This window comes from Microcaecilia unicolor, chromosome 2 (assembly GCF_901765095.1).
Source record: "Microcaecilia unicolor chromosome 2, aMicUni1.1, whole genome shotgun sequence".
Taxonomy (NCBI): Eukaryota; Metazoa; Chordata; class Amphibia; order Gymnophiona; family Siphonopidae; genus Microcaecilia; species Microcaecilia unicolor.
Genome location: NC_044032.1, coordinates 522,197,096 through 522,219,629, shown reverse-complemented (window position 1 = coordinate 522,219,629; position 22,534 = coordinate 522,197,096). Strand labels below are relative to the sequence as shown.

Sequence of the window (22,534 nt, the reverse complement as noted above, 5' to 3'; positions counted from 1 at the left end):
GTGTCCACCTAGCTACCTCTGTGGTCTGGAGTGTACTACACAATGCTTTAACTGTCTCCATATTTTTGCAACTAAGGATCCTCTGTTTTATATCTTGAAGTTTGTTGCTGTTTGAGCCTCAATCACCTGATATTGCATGAGGACATTCCAAGTACCAGCCACCCTTTCTGACTAACTGTACCATCACCAATTGGGCTGGGAAGTCCTACCTTACATAATCCCTCCCTGCGTGGTAAAGTGCGATCTGATTAGTTCATGGAGTTGTATTTCACATTTCTATGAACTGATTAGATAGAATAAGTGTGATGTCATTTGTGTTGCTTTGGTTACCATAGCGACTCCCATTGAGATTTGACAGAAATTCAAAGAGAGCTAGTGAAGTAATCAAACTAATAAAAAGTTAATAGGATGTGTATTACTGCTTGCTTGGATGCTTTTGAAATATTGTACAGGATGTAAATAGTTCTTTTTCACCTGCAAATAAATACAGTTCTCTCTGTATATAATGGCTTTATAAATTGTACAAAATTAGATGACAGTGGTAGCAGACAGCTTTGCCAATAAGTTTATTAAGCCAATAAGAAGAGCTTGAGTAATATATTTCAGATTCCAATTGTGAGTCCTTGTCTCTGGTCTTCATTTGCAGATTGTTAAACTCAAACTCTTTTACTGTCATCAGAGATGATGCCTTTGCTGGTCTTTTCCATCTGGAGTACCTGTAAGTGTGATATTTGATCTCTTACTTGGCCCTGAGACTTCTGTTACATGGCATGCAGTGCAGTGGAAAATCTCATCCTATACTTTACTAATGCATTGTGATTTGCTAACACAGAAAAGGCTAGCATTCAACTGGTTTACCACTTGGTTCATCCTGGATGAAAATACCTCTCAAAGGAGTTAGTAGCTTTTTCTTAGGGGCGGACTGACCATACGGGCAACTGGGCAATGTCCGAGGGCCCAGGGCTGTGGGTGGGCCCAGTGTTTCTCTCCCATGTGCCCGAAGTGCAATGTCCTTCTTTCCCCACCAGGACCGGGATGCCCTCATCTCCTCTGCCTTCTGTGGTCCCATCCCCGAACCCATCCTCCCTGTGCAGACGGGGGCACCGGAAGCTAAATCTGCAATCTGCTGCTGACGCTGGAACTTCCTTTTGCCTTGACCCACTCCTTCTCACGTCACTTCCTTCTTCCACAAGTGCAGGCCAGTGTCAGCAGCAGATGTCCGATTTACCTGCAGTACCAAAGGAAAAGGTCAGTGGCAGAGGGAGAGGGAGGCTGCAGGACCGGGGTGGGGGGGAGGTCCAATGGTCCTCATTGCACAGGGGCCCAGACCACTCTCAGTCCACCCCTGATTTTTCTAGTGAATAAAGGCTACAACAAAGGGCTCTGGCTAGTAGCAGGTAGCCTAGCTATCTTTCTTAGAGGCTCGGGCTGAGGACAAAGATTCTCCATTAATTACAGTACATACAGTATGAATTACATCAATCTACAGCATATTCTTGAAGTGGGAGAACTATTCAGCACTGTTACAGTTCTGGATTTCAAACAACCCTGTCCTGATGCATTATGGGACCTGTAGCATTGGGATATATGTTCAAAATTAGGACTGGCTAAAATGTCTCCTTCCTGGAACTGGGTACCTTGGCAGTTCTGACTGTTTATAAGTATCAGTTGGCTTTCTTGACATAAGGAACATGCTTATCCAGTAAATTGTTGTGGCTTTTTAACATACCGCCTGCTCAAATTGTAGTTTTCATAACTTACATTGATTTTGCTAAGAAAATCAGAGCTACAAACTCATAGGCGCTGTTAAGTAAAGGATTCATTAATTTCTTATGGCATTGAACCAGATGAGAATCCTAGTGGAGATGCCACGAATGCACTAAACTCTCTTGTCACTGGCTGCCTGTCCTACTCAACCTCTGCACCCTTTATTCACAGTAAAAAATAAACTTCGGAATTAGAGGAAGAAAGATGGCAACCAGTGCAGAGAGTGCAGCACTCTTTCAGCATCCATGTGCCCTATCCTGCCACTATTGCTGCTTCCCTGAAGCTTGTAGGTAGGGTTAACTACCAGATCTGACCAATCCAGTCCTGCATTTTACTTTATAGCATGCGTAGACTTATAGGCCTGCTTTCATTCTGGAAGATAATCAGGAAATAGGATAAACCCAGGATTGAATTAGCCTGCTCTTTATGAGGAGAAAGAAGCACAGATGTAATATTTGAAAGGTATTAATCCGCAAACGAACCTTTTCCAGAGATGGGAAGGCGGTAGAACTAGAGGGCATGAAATGAGATTGAAGGGGGGCAGACTCAAGAAAAATGTCAGGAAGTATTTTTTCACGGAGAGAGTGGTGGATGCTTGGAATGCCCTCCCGCGGGAGGTGGTAGAGATGAAAACGGTAACGGAGTTCAAACATGCGTGGGATAAACATAGAGGAATCCTGTTCAGAAGGAATGGATCCTCAGAATCTTAGCCGAGATTGGGTGGCAGAGCCGGTGGTGGGAGGCGGGGCTGGTGGTTGGGAGCGGGGGTAGTGCTGGGCAGACTTCTACGGTCTGTGCCCTGAAAATGACAGATACAAATCAAGGTAAAGTATACACAGAAAGTAGCACATATGAGTTTATCTTGTTGGGCAGACTGGATGGACCTTGCAGGTCTTTTTCTGCCGTCATCTACTATGTTACTATATACCAGCTTATAATTGAAAAAGAAAAACGCCTATATTGCGACCCAAATCGGGAGATAGACGTTTATCTCACAAAAACGAATAAAGCGGTATAATCGAAAGCCAAATTTGGACGTTTCAACTGCACTCTGTTGCGGATGCAGACAAAGTTGATGGGGGCGTGTCAAAGGCGTGGTGAAGGCGGAACTGGGTCGTGGTTATCGGCCGATCAGAGATAGGCGCCTTTCGCCGATAATGGAAAACAAATATGCATTTTTAGCGAGAATTTAGGTCACTTTTCCTGGACCCTGTTTTTCCACGAATAGGGCCCCAAAAAGTGCCCTAAATGACCAGATGACCACTGGAGGGAGTCGGGGATGACCTCCCCTGACTCCCCCAGTGGTCACAAACCCCCTCCCACCACAAACATATGCCGTTTCACAACTTTTTATGTTCACCCTCAAATGTCATACCCACCTCCCTGGCAGCAGTATACAGGTCACTGGAGCAGTTATTAGGGGGGTGCAGTGGACGTCAGGCAGGTAGACCCAGGCCCATCCCCCCTCCCCCACCTGTTACACTTGTGCTGGTAAATGGGAGCCCTCCACACCGCCCCCCCAAACCCACTGTACCCACATGTAGGTGCCCCCCTTCACCCCTTAGGGCTATAGTAATGGTGTAGACTTGTGGGCGGTGGGTTTTGAGGGGGATTTGGGGGGCTCAACACCCAAGGGAAGGGTGCTATGCACCTGGGAGCTGTTTTACCTTTTTTTTTTTTTTTTTTGTAAAAGTGCCCCCTAGGGTGCCCGGTTGGTGTCCTGGCATGTGAGGGGGACCAGTGCACTACGAATCCTGGCCCCTCCCACGAACAAATGCCTTGGATTTATTCGTTTTTGAGCTGGGCACTTTCATTTTCCATTATCACTGAAAAACAAAAACGCCCAGCTCACAAATTGTCGAATAAAACATGGACGTCTATTTTTTTCGAAAATACGGTTTGGTCCACCCCTTCACGGACCCGTTCTCGGAGATAAACGCCCATGGAGATAGACGTTTTCATTCGATTATGCCCCTCCACGTAAGAAGGTGAAAGCATGAAAGAAATAAAGACCAAATACAGATAAAGTATACCAGTTTTTAATCATGAAGAAGTGGAACCTGTGCAGAGTGCCAGATTCAACTCTGGCCACCTTGATGGGCAGACTGGATGGACCTTGCAGGTCTTTATCTGCCGACATTTACTATGTTACTAAGAACAGGCCAAAGGCTGTGGGATGGAGAGAGGGAGACACAGGAAAATCATAAAATCTGCATTCTCAACTGCATTCAGTATATAGCTTTTTTTTAACAACAGGAGGAAATTATACGTGACTCAAGTCATTAAAATGCCTTAGTGATTCAATATACTGGCCTCAGGATTAACTCAGTGTCTGAGGACTCCAGGCGTAATGGTATGCTGCAGGGGTGCCTCTTGCTCTGGGAGCTGTATAATGAATAATATGGGAGGTATATGCAGATGGCATCCCAATTTGGAAGACCATAGGAGGAGGTTAGATAGGAACCTAGAAAATGATGGCAGATAAAGACCATGTGGTAATGCTTACCCTATCTGCCCATCCGTACCATCTACTATCCCTTCCTCTGTCTTAGTGCTTGTCCCAGGCTTTCTCAAATTCAGATACAGTCTGCATCCCTACCATCTCCACCGGGACACCATTCCACGAATCCACCACCCTTTCCATAAAAAAGTATTTCTTTAGTTTATTCCTGAGTATGTCCCCTATCACCTTCATCTTATGCCCCCTCGTGCCAGAACTTTCTTTCAATTGAGTCTTGCCTCTGGTGCATTTGTGCTACAGAGATATTTAAATATCTCTATCATAGCTTCCTTCTCCCGCCTTTCTTCCAAAGTATTCATATTGAGATCTTTGTCCCCATACGCTTTATGATGACCACTGACTATTTTAATAGCCGCCTTCTAGACTGACTCTATCCAGGTTATATTTTTCTGAAGGTGCATGCTCCAGAACTTTACACACAGCTCTCTTGAAGGGCAATTCTGTAATTAGATGCTCACGATTATGCACCCTTTTGCACGTGTAATTGTACAGAAAAGTGTCACATATGCACATAAGTGCCCTAAGCATTATTCTATAAGGGCACCCGTTAATGCTATAGTGTGTAGATGCAAGGGTGCATACAATTGGGCATTGCATGGGTGAGGCTGCATTTGGGTGCCTGCAGTTATACCAGGCCTATGACTGGTATAACTGCGGGCACCTAAATATAACGCATGCTGTTGCCAGATTCTGCATATGTTTTGTAATGGAATCTGGGTGCCCAGAGGTTGTTATAGAATAAGCTCTCACCACGCAGCATTGGAACACCTAAAAGAAGGTGACTCCTTCTAGAACTGCCTTCTAAATGGAGTCTCCATAGAGACTTATACAGAGGCATCATCACCTTCTTTTTCCTGTGGCCATTCCTCTCCCTATGTACCCAAGCATCCTTCTGACTTTTGTCATCGCCTTTTCTACCTATTTGGCCAGCATACGATCATCAGATATGATCACCCCTAAGTCCCATAAGAGAGGTATAATCAAACCTTATTTAACTTGAAACTTCTTATGTGCACAGAAATACATAATCCCCTATACTGTACCTTTCCCTTGTATTTTTGCAGCCCAAATGCATGCCCCTGCATTTTTTAGCATTAAATCTTAGCTGCCAAATTCTAGACCATTCTTCAATCTTTGCTAGGTTCCTCCTCAAGTTATTCACACCATCAGGGATGTTTACCCTACTGCACATTTTGGTATCATCCACAAAGAGGCAAATTTTACCAGACAGCCCTCCCCTCTAGAAGGGAAGGAAAATGATCTTTTTGCCTCCTTTCTGTAAAGTGTTCCATAGGGCGCATAGGACTCCTGAGAGGCCAGGTTCTGGGCACTGGCCTAGTCTTTGAATAAAGGAAAAAGTTAGCAGTTTCTTTCTTGTCCAATCATCCTGAAACTGGTAGAGAGTTTAAAGAATGCAGGACAAGGTTTTGGGAACAAGACTGTTTGTGGAATTAAGAAGGTGAAGAGAATTCCATCTGTGGTGGTGAGACCACCCCAAAGAGTGAGATTTACTACCCAAAAGAATGAAATTGAAGTGAGATTTTTCAGTTGGTGTATCTGGGGTATAAATCTGGAAACTTTTGTGTCATATTTCCGTGCAAATTTAAAAAAGCAACATGAAATGATATTTGCTTTCCTTTGGTGCTTCTGAAAGGATATAGACCAGGGGTTCTCAACCCAGTCCTTGGGATATACCCAGATAGGGATACCCCTAAAGAGTATGCATGAAATATCTTGAAAACCTGGCCTGGTGTGTCCTGAGCACTGGATTGAGAACCCCTGATATAGACAAAGAGGAGATAATATGATATAATTTTTCAAAGGAATTTAGGAAGCCAGCTAGTTATCTGGAAAAATTCTCTGACTGAAAAATGCCCTCCCATTCAGTGATAAAAGTATGGATGTGTAGGTGCAGGAAAAAGAGATGGGGTTGGGGTGGGGGAGAAAGGTCTTCAATGAGTGTGACACACTCCTAATAAGTGACACTTGGCATTTCTGTGAGACTGAGGGTGAAAACGGTTTTGAAAAGTAAGAATTCAAAGTTCTGAAAACTTGCCCAAATGAGGTCAGCACTCTAAAGAGTCAGAGTGGCAGGACTACTCAGTTTGTGATCCTAGCCATCAAGTGCTTCACAGTGGCGTTCCTAGGGCAGCTGACACCTGGGGCGGATCGCCGATGCGCCCCCCCCCAGGTGCAGCGCCCCCCCCCCCCCGGCAAAACGACACCTCCCCCCCCCCCGGCAAAATGACATCTCCCCCCGGTGAAACGACACCCCCCCCGGGTGCATTTTTACCTGCTGGGGGGGGGGGGGGGGTGCCACACACCTGTCAGCTTCGCTCGTTCCATGCTCCCTCTGCCCCGGAACAGGAAGTAACCTGTTCCGGGGCAGAGGGAGCACGGAACGAGCGTAGCCAACAGGCGCGTGACACCCCCCCAGCGGCATGCACCCGGGGCGGACCTCACCCATCGCCCCCCCCCCCCCTAGGAATGCCACTGGTGCTTCACAGGATTGAAGAAGCTGGAATGGACTTGGCTTGCCTCGGCTGGAAGTGGATGCAGGAATGGACTTGGCTTGGCTGGGACCAGATGCTGGAACGGACTTGGCATGGCTGGAACCAGATGCTGGAATGGACTTGACTTAGCTCGGCTGGAAGCGGATGCAGGAATGGACTTGGCTTGGCTTAGCTGGAACCAGATGCTAGAACGGACTTGACTTGGCTTGGCTGGAAACAGATGCTGGAACGGACTTGGCTTGGCTTGGCTGGGACCAGATGCTGGAACAGGCTTGGCTTGGCTGGAACCAGATGCTGGAACGGACTTGTCTTGGCTGGAGCCGGATGCTGGAACGGACTTGGCTGGAGCCGGATGCTGGAATGGACTCAGGATACTGGAACAGGATTCAGGATACTGAAATAGGCTAGGCGGGACTGAGAGCAGAAAACAAACAGGGCAGCCACAAGCAGGAAGGGAACTGAAGCTTAAGACAACCCAGGGTAGATACAAGCAGGAGGGGAACTGAAGCTAAAGACAAACAGGGTAGATACAAGCAGGAGGGGAACAGAAGCTAAAGACAACCAGGGTAGATACAAGCAGGAAGGGAACTGAAGCTAGAAACAAACAAGACAAGAACTAGCAGGGCTAGAACTGCAACAAGCACTCACAGACGAAAGCTCATCTGAAGACCTCTGTTGCAAAGGCAAGTCTGAAAGTTCCCAGGTGCTTAATAAAGGCAATTACAGATGAGGTCACAGGTGAGACTTGGCAGCAGAAACACCAGGGCAAGTCTGGAGTGCTGGAACATCAGGACTAGAATGAACTCTGGAACATGTCTGGGAAACAGGAAGAAGACAGTCCACAGAAGCCATATGGCCTGGTCACCCGGAGGTGAGGTGAGTGTAGGCATGGAATACAGTCACAATCGTGACATGTTGGAGGGAAGGAAAGACAGAGGAAGGAGATACACATGGATGGAGGGGAAGGGAGAGAGGAGAAATGCTGGACTTGGATGGAGGAGAGGGAAGACAGAGGAAGGAGATGCACATGGATGGTGGGGAGGGGAGAGAGTTGAAATGCTGGACATGGATAGAGAGGAGGAAAGAGAGAGGAAGTGAGATGAACATGGATGGAGGGGAGAGGAGAAATGCTGTACATGGATGTAGGGGAGGGAAGACAGGAGGAGATGCACATGGATTTAGGGGAGACGAAAAATTCTGGACACGGATGGAGGGGAGGGAAGAGAGAGGAAGTGAGATGAATATGGATGGAGGAGAGGGAAGAGAGAGGAAGTGAGATGAACATGGATGGAGGGGAGGAGAGAGGAGAAATGCTGGACATGGATGGATGAGAGGGAAGAGAGAGGAAGCACAGGAGATGCATATGGATAGAGGGGAGGGAAGAATAGGAAGGAGATGCATTCTGACGGAGATGATGGAAAGGGAAAAGAGGAGAAAAACTCCACATGGATGGAGAAAATAGGCAAAAACTGGATCCACTCTATACCTCCTCCAGTCAAGCCTGCGGAGGACCCAGCTTTTACCTATGGATGTAGAACAAGAAAGTGTAGTGGAGGAGTGGCCTAGTGGTTAGGGTGGTGGACTTTGGTCCTGGGGAACTGAGGAACTGAGTTCAATTCCCTGCACAGGCAGCTCCTTGTGACTCTGGGCAAGTCACTTAACCCTCCATTGCCCCATGTAAGCCACATCGAGCCTGCCATGAGTGGGAAAGTGCTGGGTACAAATGTAACAAAAAAAATGAAGAAGAAAGGAGGAAAGTAAAGAAATAAATGGAAAGGAATCCCTGGAAATGGAGTTAAGGGAACAGATAGAGAGCAGCAGAATCAGAGACTGGGACCGACATGATCAGAAAAACAAAGTCACCAGACAACAAAGGTAGAAAAAATCATTTTATTTTCATTTTAGTGTTTGGAATATGTCCACTTTGAGAATTTACATCTGCTGTCTTATTTTGCACTGGGTATACTGGAGCTGTAACAGCTTACAGAAATTATTTATAATGAAAAAAAATCATGTTATTTTTTTTCTCCTATACTAGTATAATACTTTCAATGATGTTTGTTTATATGCACCATGGCAGGTATAAGGGATGTGGCTAATGTGGGTGTGGTTATAATAGGGGTGGAGCCATATGTGGTGACCCTGCGCATAATGAGTACCGGCACCTTTTTTTCCTACAAAAAAAGCACTGCTAAGGATATTCAATATGGTCAATTATTCACGGGCCTCCCATTTTTCCCTTGAAACCAAAAAGTCTATGAGCTGTTTTGGTTCAAGAAACAAAAATTATTAGCATCAGATGTAACAAAGCAACAGCAAATTTCAATATAAATGTCCCTGGTAGAGCCAGAACCCTTGGCTTCAAAACCAAAAAACGCTTTCTTCTAGCTTGGGTCATGTGAGGCAAGTCAGGAAATAGTCAAATAACAGAGCCAAAAAGCACTTCATTCATATGTCTAAAGGATTGTTTTAAAACCAAATTGCAGTCAGGTTCAAACACAAAGATAACCACCAGAGTATCCAGTCCAGTGACTAATTCCAATGATGATTCAAGGAATTCCGTCAAGTTCATATCATCTTGTTGACTTCCAAGTTGATTAATTACTTGCCCAGATTTCTACCAGTGGAGGTAGGTAAGTATATAGCTGTTGAAATAGGGGGAAGATTATCTGTGGGCAGACCCAAAACTTCTTTCATATTTCGCTAAACTAACTCCAGTGCTGACAACATAGGCGATCTAGGAAAGTTTAAGAATCTCAGTTTGTTCTTCCTTACTTGGTTATCCAAATATTCCAAGCGGCTATGTACCAAAATATTGTCTTTTACCATAACTGCATCACAGCTCTTTAAATCAGACGCTTGGCTCTCTAACTGGTCTAATCTGGCAGAGTGCAAGCTTTGTGTCTGAGCCTGAGCCATAAATTGAGAAGAAAAATTATCATTATACTTTAATGACAGTGCCTATAGGGAAATATACGGTCCCTGAAGAGCTTCCCATATTTATTTATTTAAATATTTATATACTGCCTACACCTAAGTGGCTTACAGTTCTTTGCAGGCACACTGTCCCTAATGGGCTCATAATCTAAGTAGTATATTGTACCTGGGGCAATGGAGGGATAAGCAACTTGCCCAGGGTCACATGGAGCTGCAGAGGGAACTAAACCTGGTTCCCCAGCATCTCAACGTACTGCTGACCATTAGGCAACAGCGGGAATCAAACCCGGTTCTCTAGGTCTGCAATCCATTGCAGTGACCATTAGGCCACTTCTCCACTCCACTAATTACTGCTGCTTGAACCAACCCTCGAGACTCTCCAGAAGGCACCGCTGTACTGAGCAAACCAAAAGAAGGTAAAACACCCCCTGGAGCTCCATCCTCCACCAGCTCACAAAAGGCAGATGCCACAGGATGAGAAAGCCCTGCAGTGGCAACTGCCAAGACTGCTACATTCGCTCCCCATAGTGCCGCATCTCCTCCTGCCCATTCCAAACTGCACTCTGCTGAATCGGCAGCTGCCCAAAGTTCCCAATGTTGTGTCAGTAGGTTAAAGGCTGCAGTCTTCCAGTCTGCAAAATCAGCGAGTTAGAAGCTTTCTCTAAAGGGTAGGCACAAGTCTTTCCATGTGTCTTCCCCATTGTTGGATCTTTCGGCTAGAGGAGCAACACAGTTTAATGCCCTTCCCTTCAAGGCGTCATCTTGACTCCCACGGGGGTGCAAATTTCTGAGTCTGAGCTTGGACACAAGGAATATTCCTGGTACTTGGGGCAAGGAAGATCTTGGAGTGAAAGTGATGAAGAAGAGTCTGGTTTACTTATTTATTTATTTGAATTGTGTGTCAATGACATCCATTCCCACTAGCCCACATTCAAACTTCATTAGGGGGTATCCTCAAGGTTGTGAACATTTCCAAATGCATTCTCTTTTAACTACTGAGAAATGCCTTGCCCTTCAAGCATGCAGCTCTTCCTCCCATTCACTTTCCCCTTTATATCCTGAGCCTGGGTAGAAAGGAAAAATAGCAGAAAAAAATCCCATAAAGACAACAGGGCCATTCCAGAGGTCTCTGGGGACCGCTGGACCTTGCATTGAAAAACACTGATACAAGGCCTTGAAATTAGTCTTCTCCCTGCCCCTCAGGACCCAGAAGGTAAGGAGAGTGATCGCCCCCTTCACACATACCTCCACAGTGGCCAAGGGACACTCATCTCACTAAAGGTGCCCAAGGGCTCGGTTACAAATATTTCTTACAAAAATTGGTCTCTCTGCGTTGCTCCGGATTATCTAGTTTTCTCATAATATCGGTAATATGTGTTAACGGTGCCTCAGCTCCTGCTTTCTCTCTGATGTTAATCCTACATGAAATGTGCTAGGGCAGATTGAGAATAACACTTACACCCAAGTATTCTATAGGTCAGTGACTTCCAGAGAAATCTGTCTACTCATGAAAACTGAACCTGACATTATCCCATGCATTGTGCTCTAAAAGGCTAGATGGGAGCAGAAGTATTTGGGTTCCTTATAAGGTATAAGAAAATTGGCCTGTTCTTCCTGAGACTATGTTCATCTTTCCTATTGAAAGTTTTATTTACTGTGTACTGATAGTTGCAATAATTGGGTCTTTATTGAAGGAGCCCCTCCCCTTTGATGGAAATCAAGTACTCTAAAAACAAAACATTTGTTAACATTACAGCTGTTTTCATTGCCCAATTATTCTCTAATCCGTAGAGCTATTACATATTTGTCCTTTATGTGCTTTTTCTCTTTCAACTTTCTCTCTTTTAGTCCCTTGGTTAGCCTCATAGTTTTCCATTAATTTTAACTTTGATCCTCTCACTTTCACTGTTCACTTAACAATGTATATGCAAATTCGTGGTGGTGGTGGTGGGCATATCCACTCAATTGTCATCTTATGTGACAGACACAGGAATTATACATCCTAGGTAGTCCAGATATGGATGGAAGTTAGGACAAAATGAATGGCATCCAAGATTGCTTTGCATATGGACATCACTTGGCTGGAGAGATGTCTGCATCTTTATTTGTTTCAGCCGTTGCAAGCGCTGTGAAATAAAACACAGAATTGTCTGAGGGAGTTCAACCCTGAAGACCTATTCTATGGATGGCTAGTGTTATGAATCTTTTCAGATCTTCGCAGTCAAAAATTAAAAATACAGGCTTTCGTGCTCCGTGAAGTTAGCTCACAAGGGCAGTAGAAACAAGTAAAATTATCACAATGAAAGCAATATTTATTGTACATCAAAAGACACTGAAATCCAGTGCACACTGGGGTTTGGTTGGTGCTATGCAATCTAGACATAAGATGGATCATGTAGGTGATGAGGGTGTGTTATCTATCTCAATGTCTCTCTGCCTTTTTGATGCTGGAACCAGCAGTTTCTCTGATAGAGCTAGGAAGAGTACTTCATAGAAATACCAGAAAATGTTTACTTAAACGTGTTACTGTTTCTCTTTTGACTTTTTTCTTCTCTCCCTTTTCATATTTTTTTTTACTCTTTTCTTATCTGTCTTTCTATTCTTATCTGTCTTTCCCATTTTATCATCAGAACTTTTTGCTTTATCTTTTCCTCCATCACTGTCTCTCTTCTTTCCTCTCTTGCTCAGACAATTTCTGCACACTATTTCTTTCACATAATTACCCTGCACTCACACAAGCACCTGCCTTCACTTACAGTTTCTGTCCCCTCCAGTCAAGCAGTCACTCCCATAAGTACATAAGTACATAAGCATCGCCATGCTGGGTCAGGCCAAGGGTCCATCGAGCCCAACACCCTGTCTCTGACAGCAGCCAAAAGAACAAACAATTTGTCCCGCCCACCCCAGAAATAGTGGATTTTTCCCACGTCCATTGAATAACATTCTATGGCCTTTTCCTCCAGGAAGCCGTCCAACCCTTTTAAAATTCTGCTAAGTCAACCGCCTTAACCACTTTTTTCGGCAACGAATTCCAGAGTCTAACTACGCGTTGAGTGAAGAAACATTTCTTCCGATTCATTCTAAATTTACTACACTGCAGCTTCATCGCATGCCCCCTTGTCCTAGTATTTTTGAAAAACATAAACAGACGCTCCACATCAACCCTTTCCATTCCACTCATTATCTTATAGACCTCTATCATATCTCCCCTCAGCCGCCTTTTCTCCAAGTTGAAGAGCCCCAGCCTCTTCAGCCTTTCCTCATAGGGAAGTCATCCCATCCCCTGTATCATCTTTGTTGCCGTTCTCTGCACCTTTTCTAATTCCACTATATCTTTTTGAGGTGCGGCGACCAGAATTGCACACAATACTCGAGGTGTGGTCGCACCATGGAGCGATACAATGGCAGAATAATATCCTCATTTTTGTTTTCCATCCCTTTACTAATAATACCCAACATTCTATTTGCTTTCCTAGCCGCAGCAGCACATTGAGCAAAAGGTTTCAACGTATCATCAACGATGACACCTACTGTAGATCCCTTTCTTGGTCCGTGACTCCTAACGTTGAACCCTGCATGACGTAGCTATAGTTTGGGTTCCTCTTTCCCACACGCATCACTTTGCACTTGTTCACATTAAACGTCATCTGCTGTATAGACGCTCAGTCTCCCAGTCTCGTAAGGTCCTCTTGTAATTTTTCACAATCTTCCTGCGATTTGACGACTTTGAATAACTTTGTGTCATAGCAAATTTGATTACCTCACTAGTTACCCCCATCTCTAGGTCATTTATGAATATGTTAAAAAGCAGAGGTCTCAGCACAGATCCCTGAGGGACCCCACTAACTACCCTTCTCCATTGCGAATATTGACCTTTTAACCCTACTATGTTTCCTATCTTTCAACCAGTTTTTAATCCACAGTAAGACACTACCTCTGATCCCATGTCCCTCTAATTTTCTCTGTAGTCTTTCATGAGGGACTTTAACAAACGCCTTCTGAAAATCTAGATACACAATATCAACCGGCTCAGCTTTGTCCACATGTTTGTTTACCCCTTAAGAAATGCAGCAGATTGGTGAGGCAAGACTTCCCTTCACTAAATCTATGCTGACTTTGTCCCATTAGTCCATGCTTTTGAATGTGCTCTGTAATTTTGTTCTTGATAACAGTCTCTACCATTTTGCCCGGCATCGACGTCAGACTCACTGGTCTATAATTTCCCAGATCTCCTCTGGAACCTTTTTTAAATATCAGTGTTACATTGGCCACCCTCCAATCTTCCGGTACCACGCTTGATTTTAAGGATAAATTACAAATCACTAACAGTAGCTCTGCCAGCTCATTTTTTTAGTTCTATCAGTACCCTGGGATGAATACCATCTGGTCCTCGAGATTTGCTACTCTTCAGTTTGCACGTTTACCTTATTTTTTTCTTTTCCAAAAGGCGGCAGTGGCAGTGATTCCCATGGGCTGTCCTGCCACTGGCACCTGCCTCTTCTCTCTACTGCAGTGTGCCTCTTGGTGTAACTTTCTGTTTCTTCAGAGGTGGGACACAATTGAGTGAAGAGGCCGAGACTGGTGCTGGCGGCACCGCGGCAGGGCAACCTATGGAAATCACTGCCACTGCCACATTTTGGAAGAAAAAAATAAGGTAAACATGGGGAAGAGGGTTGAGGAGGGAAAGGGGGAGATGCCAGACTGGGTGGGGGCGACAACTCATTCCTGCCTCAGGAGGCAGATTGCCTTGGGCCATCCCTGCCTGCATAGTACCTGAACTTCCATGCTGGTTTTGCAATCTGAGAGCCATACAACGCCAGAAGGGATCACCTACTCCAGTGGCAGTGCCACAAGTGAGGAAGGAGCATCATATGGAGTACTTCATGGACTCAACAAGGAAATGGGGTGGAGAGAGCCCAATATCAAGAGATCAGTCACCACATATAAGGGTAAGATGCTCCAGAAAAACCTTTATTAGGACCCAACACGGCCCGTGTTTCGGCTATATCAGTCTTCTTCAGGGGTCAATCAATAAATATATGAAGGTACAGTATACTGATTGATGGAACATTTAATGATTGTTAATAAGAATCACAAAAACCATTATTTCATTGGTCACGAGAGTCCTTGTAAGGACTTGCTATTATGATCACTGTTTAGAGTTTTTGAAGCAGTCGGTGTCAGTTCTGCTTCTCAATACATTCTTCATCTTAACAAGCATAAGGGCTCTTTTACTAAGCAGCACTAAAAAGTGGCAAGTGCTGTCCCCAGTGCAGGTCTTTCCCACATACTGAGGCCACTTTTAGCATAGCGGTAAAATGGCCCCATTTTTCATTTTTCCCATTAATGGCCATGCACTAATTTCCACTTTAGCCAATGGCCATTAGCGCATGAGCCCTTACTGACACCTATTTTCTAAGTGGTAAGGGCTCATACGCTAACCACATGCTAATCGGTTAGCGCAAGGCGATGTTGCTGCATTAACTGATTAGCACAGAACATGCCTACTCTCTGCCCCCAGACATGCGGGAGTAGCATACGCTGACCCCACAACTACTGCGGGACGCCTAAGTGTGCCAAGCGATAGTGCTTTTTAACCTGCGGTAAGAACGCATTAGTGCTTTCTGGAGCTTAGTAAAAGGCCCCATAGAAACTTGGAACTAAATAATTCCTGTGGGACAGAGGACTTGAGCCACTAATTGTGATCCTATGTATTATGTTTTTCTTCTTAGGTTTATTGAGGGAAACAAAATAGAGACCATTGCAAGAAATGCTTTCCGAGGTCTTCGAGATCTCACTCATCTGTAAGTCTCTTCCAAACGTATTTAAAGTTATTTTTACCATTCTGTCATCTCCTGCTAAACTACTGCTCTTCATAAGGGATCTTTGTATGGGACAGATGTAAAGAAGTGTTTGCTCACCCTGGGAGTCATCACTCAGTTCAGAGCTCTGGTCCTACCTCTAGTCCAGTGCTTCTCAACCCTCTCCTGGAGGCCCATCTAGCCAATCAAGTTATCAGGATTACTACAATGAATATGCATGAGAGAGGTTTGCCTGACTGACTAGGAGGGGCATTTTCGATATGACGTCTAAGTCCGGTTTTGGACGTTTTGCAAAAAACATCCAAAATCTAAATAAGTTAATTCCCTCCCCCCCCCCCCCCCCCCTCAAGTGCTGTTTAACAAGGTTTTGTGCTTTGGACATTTTGTTTTTTGGTCCGTTAAAAAAAAAAAAAATGTCCAAGTGAAAAACGTAGAAAATCAAGCCATTGGGATGTAGGAAGGGCCAGCATTTTTAATAGACTGATCTCCCAGACATCCCAGGAGATAAATGGGGCACCCTAGTGGACTTCAAAAACATGCTCCCAGGTACACATCTCACCGTTGCTCCCTTATCTGCTGAGCCCCCCAAAACCCACCCAAAACTCACTGCCCACAGCTGTATACAATAGACCTTATGGGTGAAGGGGTCACATATATGTGGGTACAGTGGGTTTCTGGTGAGTTTTGGAAGGCTCACAGTTTCCACCACAAAGTGACAGGTAGAGGGAGATAGGAACCATAATTCCCCATGCCAGGTGCACTGCAGTGCATTGACAAGTACACTAGTCCAGGGGACCTACATGTTGCTCTAATAGACCTGGCTGCAACATCTGAGGCTGTCATAGAGGTTGCTAATTCATATTTGTATTCACATTTGGGGGGGGGGGTCAGTGACCACTGGGAGGGGTATAGGGGGGTCACCCCTGATTCCCTCCAGTGGTCATCTGGTCATTTAGGGCACCCTTTTTGTGCCTTATTCATTATAAAAACAGGTCTAGCTCAAAACGTCTTAGTTTTAGTCCTGGATGGTTTTGTTTTGTTCCATTATGGCTGAAAAACGTCCAAGTGTTAGGAATGCCCAGATCCCGCCTTTAACATGCCCCTGACACGCCCCCTTGTGATTTGAATGCACTTCTGACTTAATAGAAAAAACGTCTACGAATTGGTTTTGAAAATACCAATTTGGACGTTTTTGTGAGAAAAACGTCCAAATGTAGATTTATGCCACTTTTTGGATGGTTTTCTCTTTTGAAAATAAGCTCCTAGGTGCCATCAGGAGAATGTTGAGAAGCACCACCATTGCCTAAGCATCTCAGTTCCTTTTTAATGTGTTTGTAGCTTATCCAGTGTACTTGTTCCCCATTGGCCCATGTCTGCAAACAGTGCCAGAGCACAGAGGGTCACTCGTTTAATGCAAGTCGCTAACATTAATGACACAACCTTTGATATAGATTATATCTATGTTAAAAATTCTGCTTTCTCTTTTTTTCCAGTTCTTTGGCCAACAACCATATTAAGACGCTGCCAAGGAATGTCTTCAATGATTTAGATTCTCTGATTGAACTGTAAGTAGTGAAAGCTTGTTTTATGGGCTCTTCAAGCGGGATGCTATTAATCATAGCTTTTCTTTTCATGTATTATGTTTATTTATTTATTTGTAGTATGAGTGAAGTTATTCATGCATTTTGTGGATTGGATCTTCTCATGTTTAGAGATTAAGCTGCAGCTTTATCAGTTCAAGTTTTACTTCTGAATTTCTTTGTTTGCCTTGATGTAATATGGCAAGTTGTTCTTCATAGTTTGGTCAGAATGTATTTGAGTATTTTTAACTATGTATATAAACACAATGACCAAAGTTCTAGGCTTTCAGAATGGCTTCCATCAAGGTGAAGGCAATTTAGAAATTAATTCTCAACATTTGCTTATAAATTCCATAGCATATGTTATTCACATTGTATCTGCTAATTAGAATACACCTGTAATCTAATGTTGTTTGCTTAGGCTATGGTATTTGACAGTAGGTTAGTATGGATTAGTAGAACAGTTTAACACCATGCAAAGTCTTTATAATCTTACTCTGTCTCTGGCTGTTATATATTAACAGTTTGTCATCAGGCCAAGATTGATTGTCAGATACCTTAAGAGACAATTGTTTGTCCCCTATTGAAAAAAAGATTGTCTAATGCTGCAAGGATTGTCTAATGCAGAATATTTCCCGGTATCTTATGATTCATCCCTATCTATGAGAATGATAGGGATGAATCATAAGAAAGAGTGGTCACTGAACAATTGATCAGTTTGTAGACAACAAGGATGTCCTCCAGTCCTATAAATCAACATTTTGACTGAACCACAGCACCGACTCAGTGCTGTTATCAACTATGGATGGACTGTGAATAAGAGTAGATGGGGGCAAGATAGTTTGCTAATCCTGCTGGACCTCCCTACATCATTTGATACCATTGATCATAATGTTTTGTTGGCATGCTAATTACAGTAAGAGTAACAGGGACAAAGTGTGCTTGGACGGTGTCTATATTGAAAAACAGTATGCAGTTAATACTATGGGAGGTGAATGTTCAATGCCCAAGTGTGGGGTTCCTCAGGGGTCAGTCTTTTCCCCATTCCACTTCAATATCTATATAACCACTATGATTACCATGCTGAAGAATTTTGGATTTAAATGTCATCTCTTTGCAAACAATATTATTGGTTGTTCCAGTTTCTGTAGATAAGCTGGCATCAATTTACATTGCAACTATTTACATTAACCATGGACGTCCTTCTCACAGAAACATCCACATTTTAGACGTCCTCAACTGCCTTCGCAGGGACGGAGGCATAGCGAAGGACGCCCTTCACCCATACTCTAAAAAAAAAAAAAAAAAAAGACATCCCTGACGAGCACTTGGACGTTTTCACCTGGACTTGTATTGCGCAGAGCAGCCACACATAATGCTTGGGTGCTCTGCACTGGCTTCCCCTCCTTAGGAAGGAAATCATGTGCAAATGAGCTAACAGTGAGCAGCTCATTTGCATGCGATTTCCTTCATCTTCATGCATGCTTTTTTCCGTTCAGTTAGTGCATCAGTTAATCAACTGCAGTGCCCCCTAGGGTGCCTGGTTGGTGTCTTGGCATGTCAGAGGGACCAGTACACTATGAATGCTGGCTCCTCCTACGACCAAATGAGTTGGATTTGGTCATTTTTGAGATGGGCATCCTCGGTTTCCATTATCGCTGAAAACCGGGGACGACCATCTCTAAGGATGACCATCTCTAAGGTCGACCTAAATGTTGAGATTTGGGCATTCCCTACCGTATTATCGAAATAAAAGATGGACGCCCATCTTGTTTTGATAATACGGGTTTCCCCGCCCTTTCGCGGGGATGTCCTGCGAGGACGCCCTCAGGAAAACTTGGGCCCCGTTCGATTATGCCCTTCCATATCTTAAATTTCATAGAATGTCGAAGGTGTGGCTATTTAGCCAGCCTTTTAATTGTCAGTGAATATGTTGATATTATGATGTAGGATTCTATCGTCACATCAAATTTGTGTTTTTGATTTCTATTAATTATTATTTTGATTTATTTGTATACTGTAAACTGCCTTATGGCCTAGCCATAGGCAGCAGTGTTATACAAAAGTGCTCTTGTGCTGTTTGTATTGTTTTAAAAAAAAACTTGAATGTGTAAATCTTGTTGGGAATTCGTTGTTTTCTCCACACTTTTGCTAACGTTTGTTTTCTGATTCAGAAACAATGATATCACGATGGGAATTGGGATCTAACTTATAAATGCTGCACCTTCCTCCTGATAATGGTCTTTCTGTAAGACTAAAATGTTGGCCATTAAAGATTGCTCGTATGAAATGGAGAGTTGGCTGTTATTTGAATTAGCAGTTGAATTTGGCAGATATGAAGCTCTTCTTCTTCTACAGCAAAGTGCACTTGAACCTGATAAATCATCCTTCCACATTCCTCCTCTCCTTTTAATTTATGCTAATGGCTTTGAATCCTTTTGTTCTTTGATTGTTTCTTTCAAATATGTGAAATAGGAAAGACAAGTTTTCATGCAAGGACACCAATCTGTCTCTCGTTTACAGTATGTGATACACTATTATACAACACAGCTCTGTACAGAGAAACCAACTATTACCTTCACAGGCCTCTAACTTACTAGGTTTCATGAACAACAGTACTAAGCCTTTTCACCAAAGAAGATGTACAGTTTTTATTTGTTTACATCTGAAGTACAATTTATCCACCTCGGCTGCAGAACTTGAACTATTATGTACTTTCACAGTTTTTAGGCCTTAATGACATGCCGGTCTCGGCTGTTTGAGTTTCTCTAGATTCATATGAGCTAAGTTCAGTAGGGATTGTTGATAACCAATATAGCAGTAAAGCCACCACTTCAGTTCCAGTTTAATCAGAGATCTTGCCCCCACCTCTTAACACACACACACACCAAAGTCAGAGAGAACTTTATGGAGGAACACTGCTCCATGGAGTCTGTAATTTATATATCCGTTTTCTCGTATACAAGCTACCAAATGGGATACAAACTATGAACGCCTATACTTGTTAAAAAGTAGTTTGTTCAATAATAAAGCTATATTACATCCATTGTTCCTGTGTAAAACATTTTAAATAACTGAAACATCAAATCTCCCGATAGAGGGTGGAAAATTTGGTATAAATTCCCCTTTCACAATGTGAGTTTTTTTTTTTTAGTGTGGGAGTTTTTAAAACTGGTTCTTTTGTTTTCTTCATAGAAACCGATGATATGGACTGACTCCCATTGTGAGGGTAGAAAATGTGTATTACTTTCCCCATCGGGAGATTTGAGGTTTCAGTTACTGTATTTAAAATGTTTTATATAGGAATAATGGATGTAATATAGCTTTATTATTGAACAAACTATTTTATAACAAGTATATTCATTTTCAACCATCCTGTTAACAGTGAATACCAGTGCATTATGGGCTTACTTATAAAGTACTTTTGAGGCCTATATCAACTTAAATGCTGGCTTTTACATGACAATAAAGTATAGAAAAGACAGGAGCAGCCTTCCAAAATACACTTTCAAAACTTATGAGTAAACTACTAGAAGATTGGTTAAGATGAGCATTATAAGCAGGAGCGCCAAAATTGATGCTGCGCACGATAGGTACTAACAAGTTTGAAAGCTACAAAAAAATTTGTGAATAACTCATCCCCTGATGAAGCCCTGTTAGAATGGTGAAATGGGCTCTGTTGGGATTTTTTGAAGATAAGTGCATGCTTTCTTGAAAGACTGAATGTTGGCATTTTTTTTGCTTTTTGCTGAGCACAGTTTCATGAAGTGTTTTTACACCACTTTTGGCACATTAAGCATCATGATAAAATTTGAAAACTATGGAAGAGTTTTTAAAGACCAATGAATGAAAAGTGGAACCGTTGAAAGGCAGATTTGATAAAGGTATCTGCAGAGTTAATTTCTGAGGTCTTTTGTCCTCGATTTAATAAACATCATTTAATAATTGTTGTCGTGAATGACATCAGTTACTGTTTATTTGATAAACTCTGACATTTTAAGTGAGAACACTATTATGGGCATAATCGAAAGAGAAGGGCGCCCATCTTTCGACACAAATCGGGAGATGGGCATCCTTCTCTCAGGGGCGCCCAAATCGGCATAATCAAAAGCCGATTTTGGACGTCTTCAACTGCTTTCCATCGCGGGAATGACCAAAGTTCACGGGGGCATGTTGGCAGTGTACCGAAGGCGGGACAGGGGCGTGCTTAAGAGATGAGCGTCCTCGGCCGATAATGGAAAAAAGAAGGGCGTCCCTGATGAGCACTTGTCCAACTTTACTTGGTCCATTTTTTTTCACAACCAAGCCTCAAAAGGTGCCCGAACTGACTAGATGACCACCGGAGGGAATCGGGGATGACCTCCCCTTACTCCCCCAGTGGTCACTAACCCCCTCCCACCCAAAAAAAAAAATTAAAAAACATTTTTTCCAGCCTCTATGCCAGCCTCAAATGTCATACCCAGCTCCATGACAGCAGTATGCAGGTCCCTGGAGCAGTTTTTAGTGGGTGCAATGCACATCCCCCCTACCTGTTACACTTGTGGTGGTAAATGTGAACCCTCCAAAACCCACCAGAAACCCAGTGTACCCACATCTAGGTGCCCCCCTTCATCCCTAAAGGCTATGGTAGTGGTGTACAATTGTGTGGAGTGGGTTTTTGGGGGCTCAGCACCCAAGGTAAGGGAGCTATGCACCTGGGAGCAATTTCTGAAGTCCACTGCAGTGCCCCCTAGGGTGCCCGGTTGGTGTCCTGGCATGTGAGGGGGACCAGTGCACTACAAATGCTGGCTCTTCCCACGACTAAAGGGCTTGCATTTGGTCGTTTCTGAGATGGGCGTCCTTAGTTTCCATTATCGCCGAAAATCAGAAACGACCAAGTCTAACGACGACCATCTCTAGGGATGACCTAAATGTCAAGATTTTGGCGTCCCCGACCGTATTATTGAAATGAAAGATGGATGCCCATCTTGTTTCGATAATATGGGTTTCCCCGCCCCTTCACCGGGATGTCCTGCGAGGACATCCTCAGGAAAACTTGGGCGCCCCTTTCGATTATGCCCCTCCATGTATACTTTGGAAGAAAGATGAGAGAGATGAGATATGATTGAGACTTTTAACTATCTCCACAGCATAGATGTACAGGAGACAGGTCTCCTTCAACTGAAAGGAAACTCTGGAATGAGAGGGCATTAGATGAATTTGAAGGGGGATAGACTCAAAAATAATCTAAGGAAATACTTCTTTACAGAAAGGGAAGTGGATGTGTGGAAAGACCTCCCAGTGGAGGTGGTGGAGATGAGGACTGTATCTGAATTCAAGAAAGCATGGGACAGGCATGTGGGATCTCTTAGAGGGGAGGAAGAGATAGCGGATGATATGGATTAGCAGACGAGA

The 22,534-nt window shown here is 43.6% G+C and overlaps 1 protein-coding gene across 1 annotated transcript in view; it reads left to right on the top strand.

The window, feature by feature from the left end:
• The window catches only part of LGI2 (leucine rich repeat LGI family member 2), a 60,491-nt gene that overhangs the window by 17,946 nt on the left and 20,011 nt on the right, over nucleotides 1-22,534 (top strand). Inside the window, exons 3-5 of the mRNA XM_030191245.1 lie at nucleotides 647-718; nucleotides 15,471-15,542; nucleotides 17,054-17,125. Of these exons, the coding sequence (XP_030047105.1) occupies nucleotides 647-718; nucleotides 15,471-15,542; nucleotides 17,054-17,125 (216 nt within the window). The remainder of the gene's footprint in view (nucleotides 1-646; nucleotides 719-15,470; nucleotides 15,543-17,053; nucleotides 17,126-22,534) is intronic.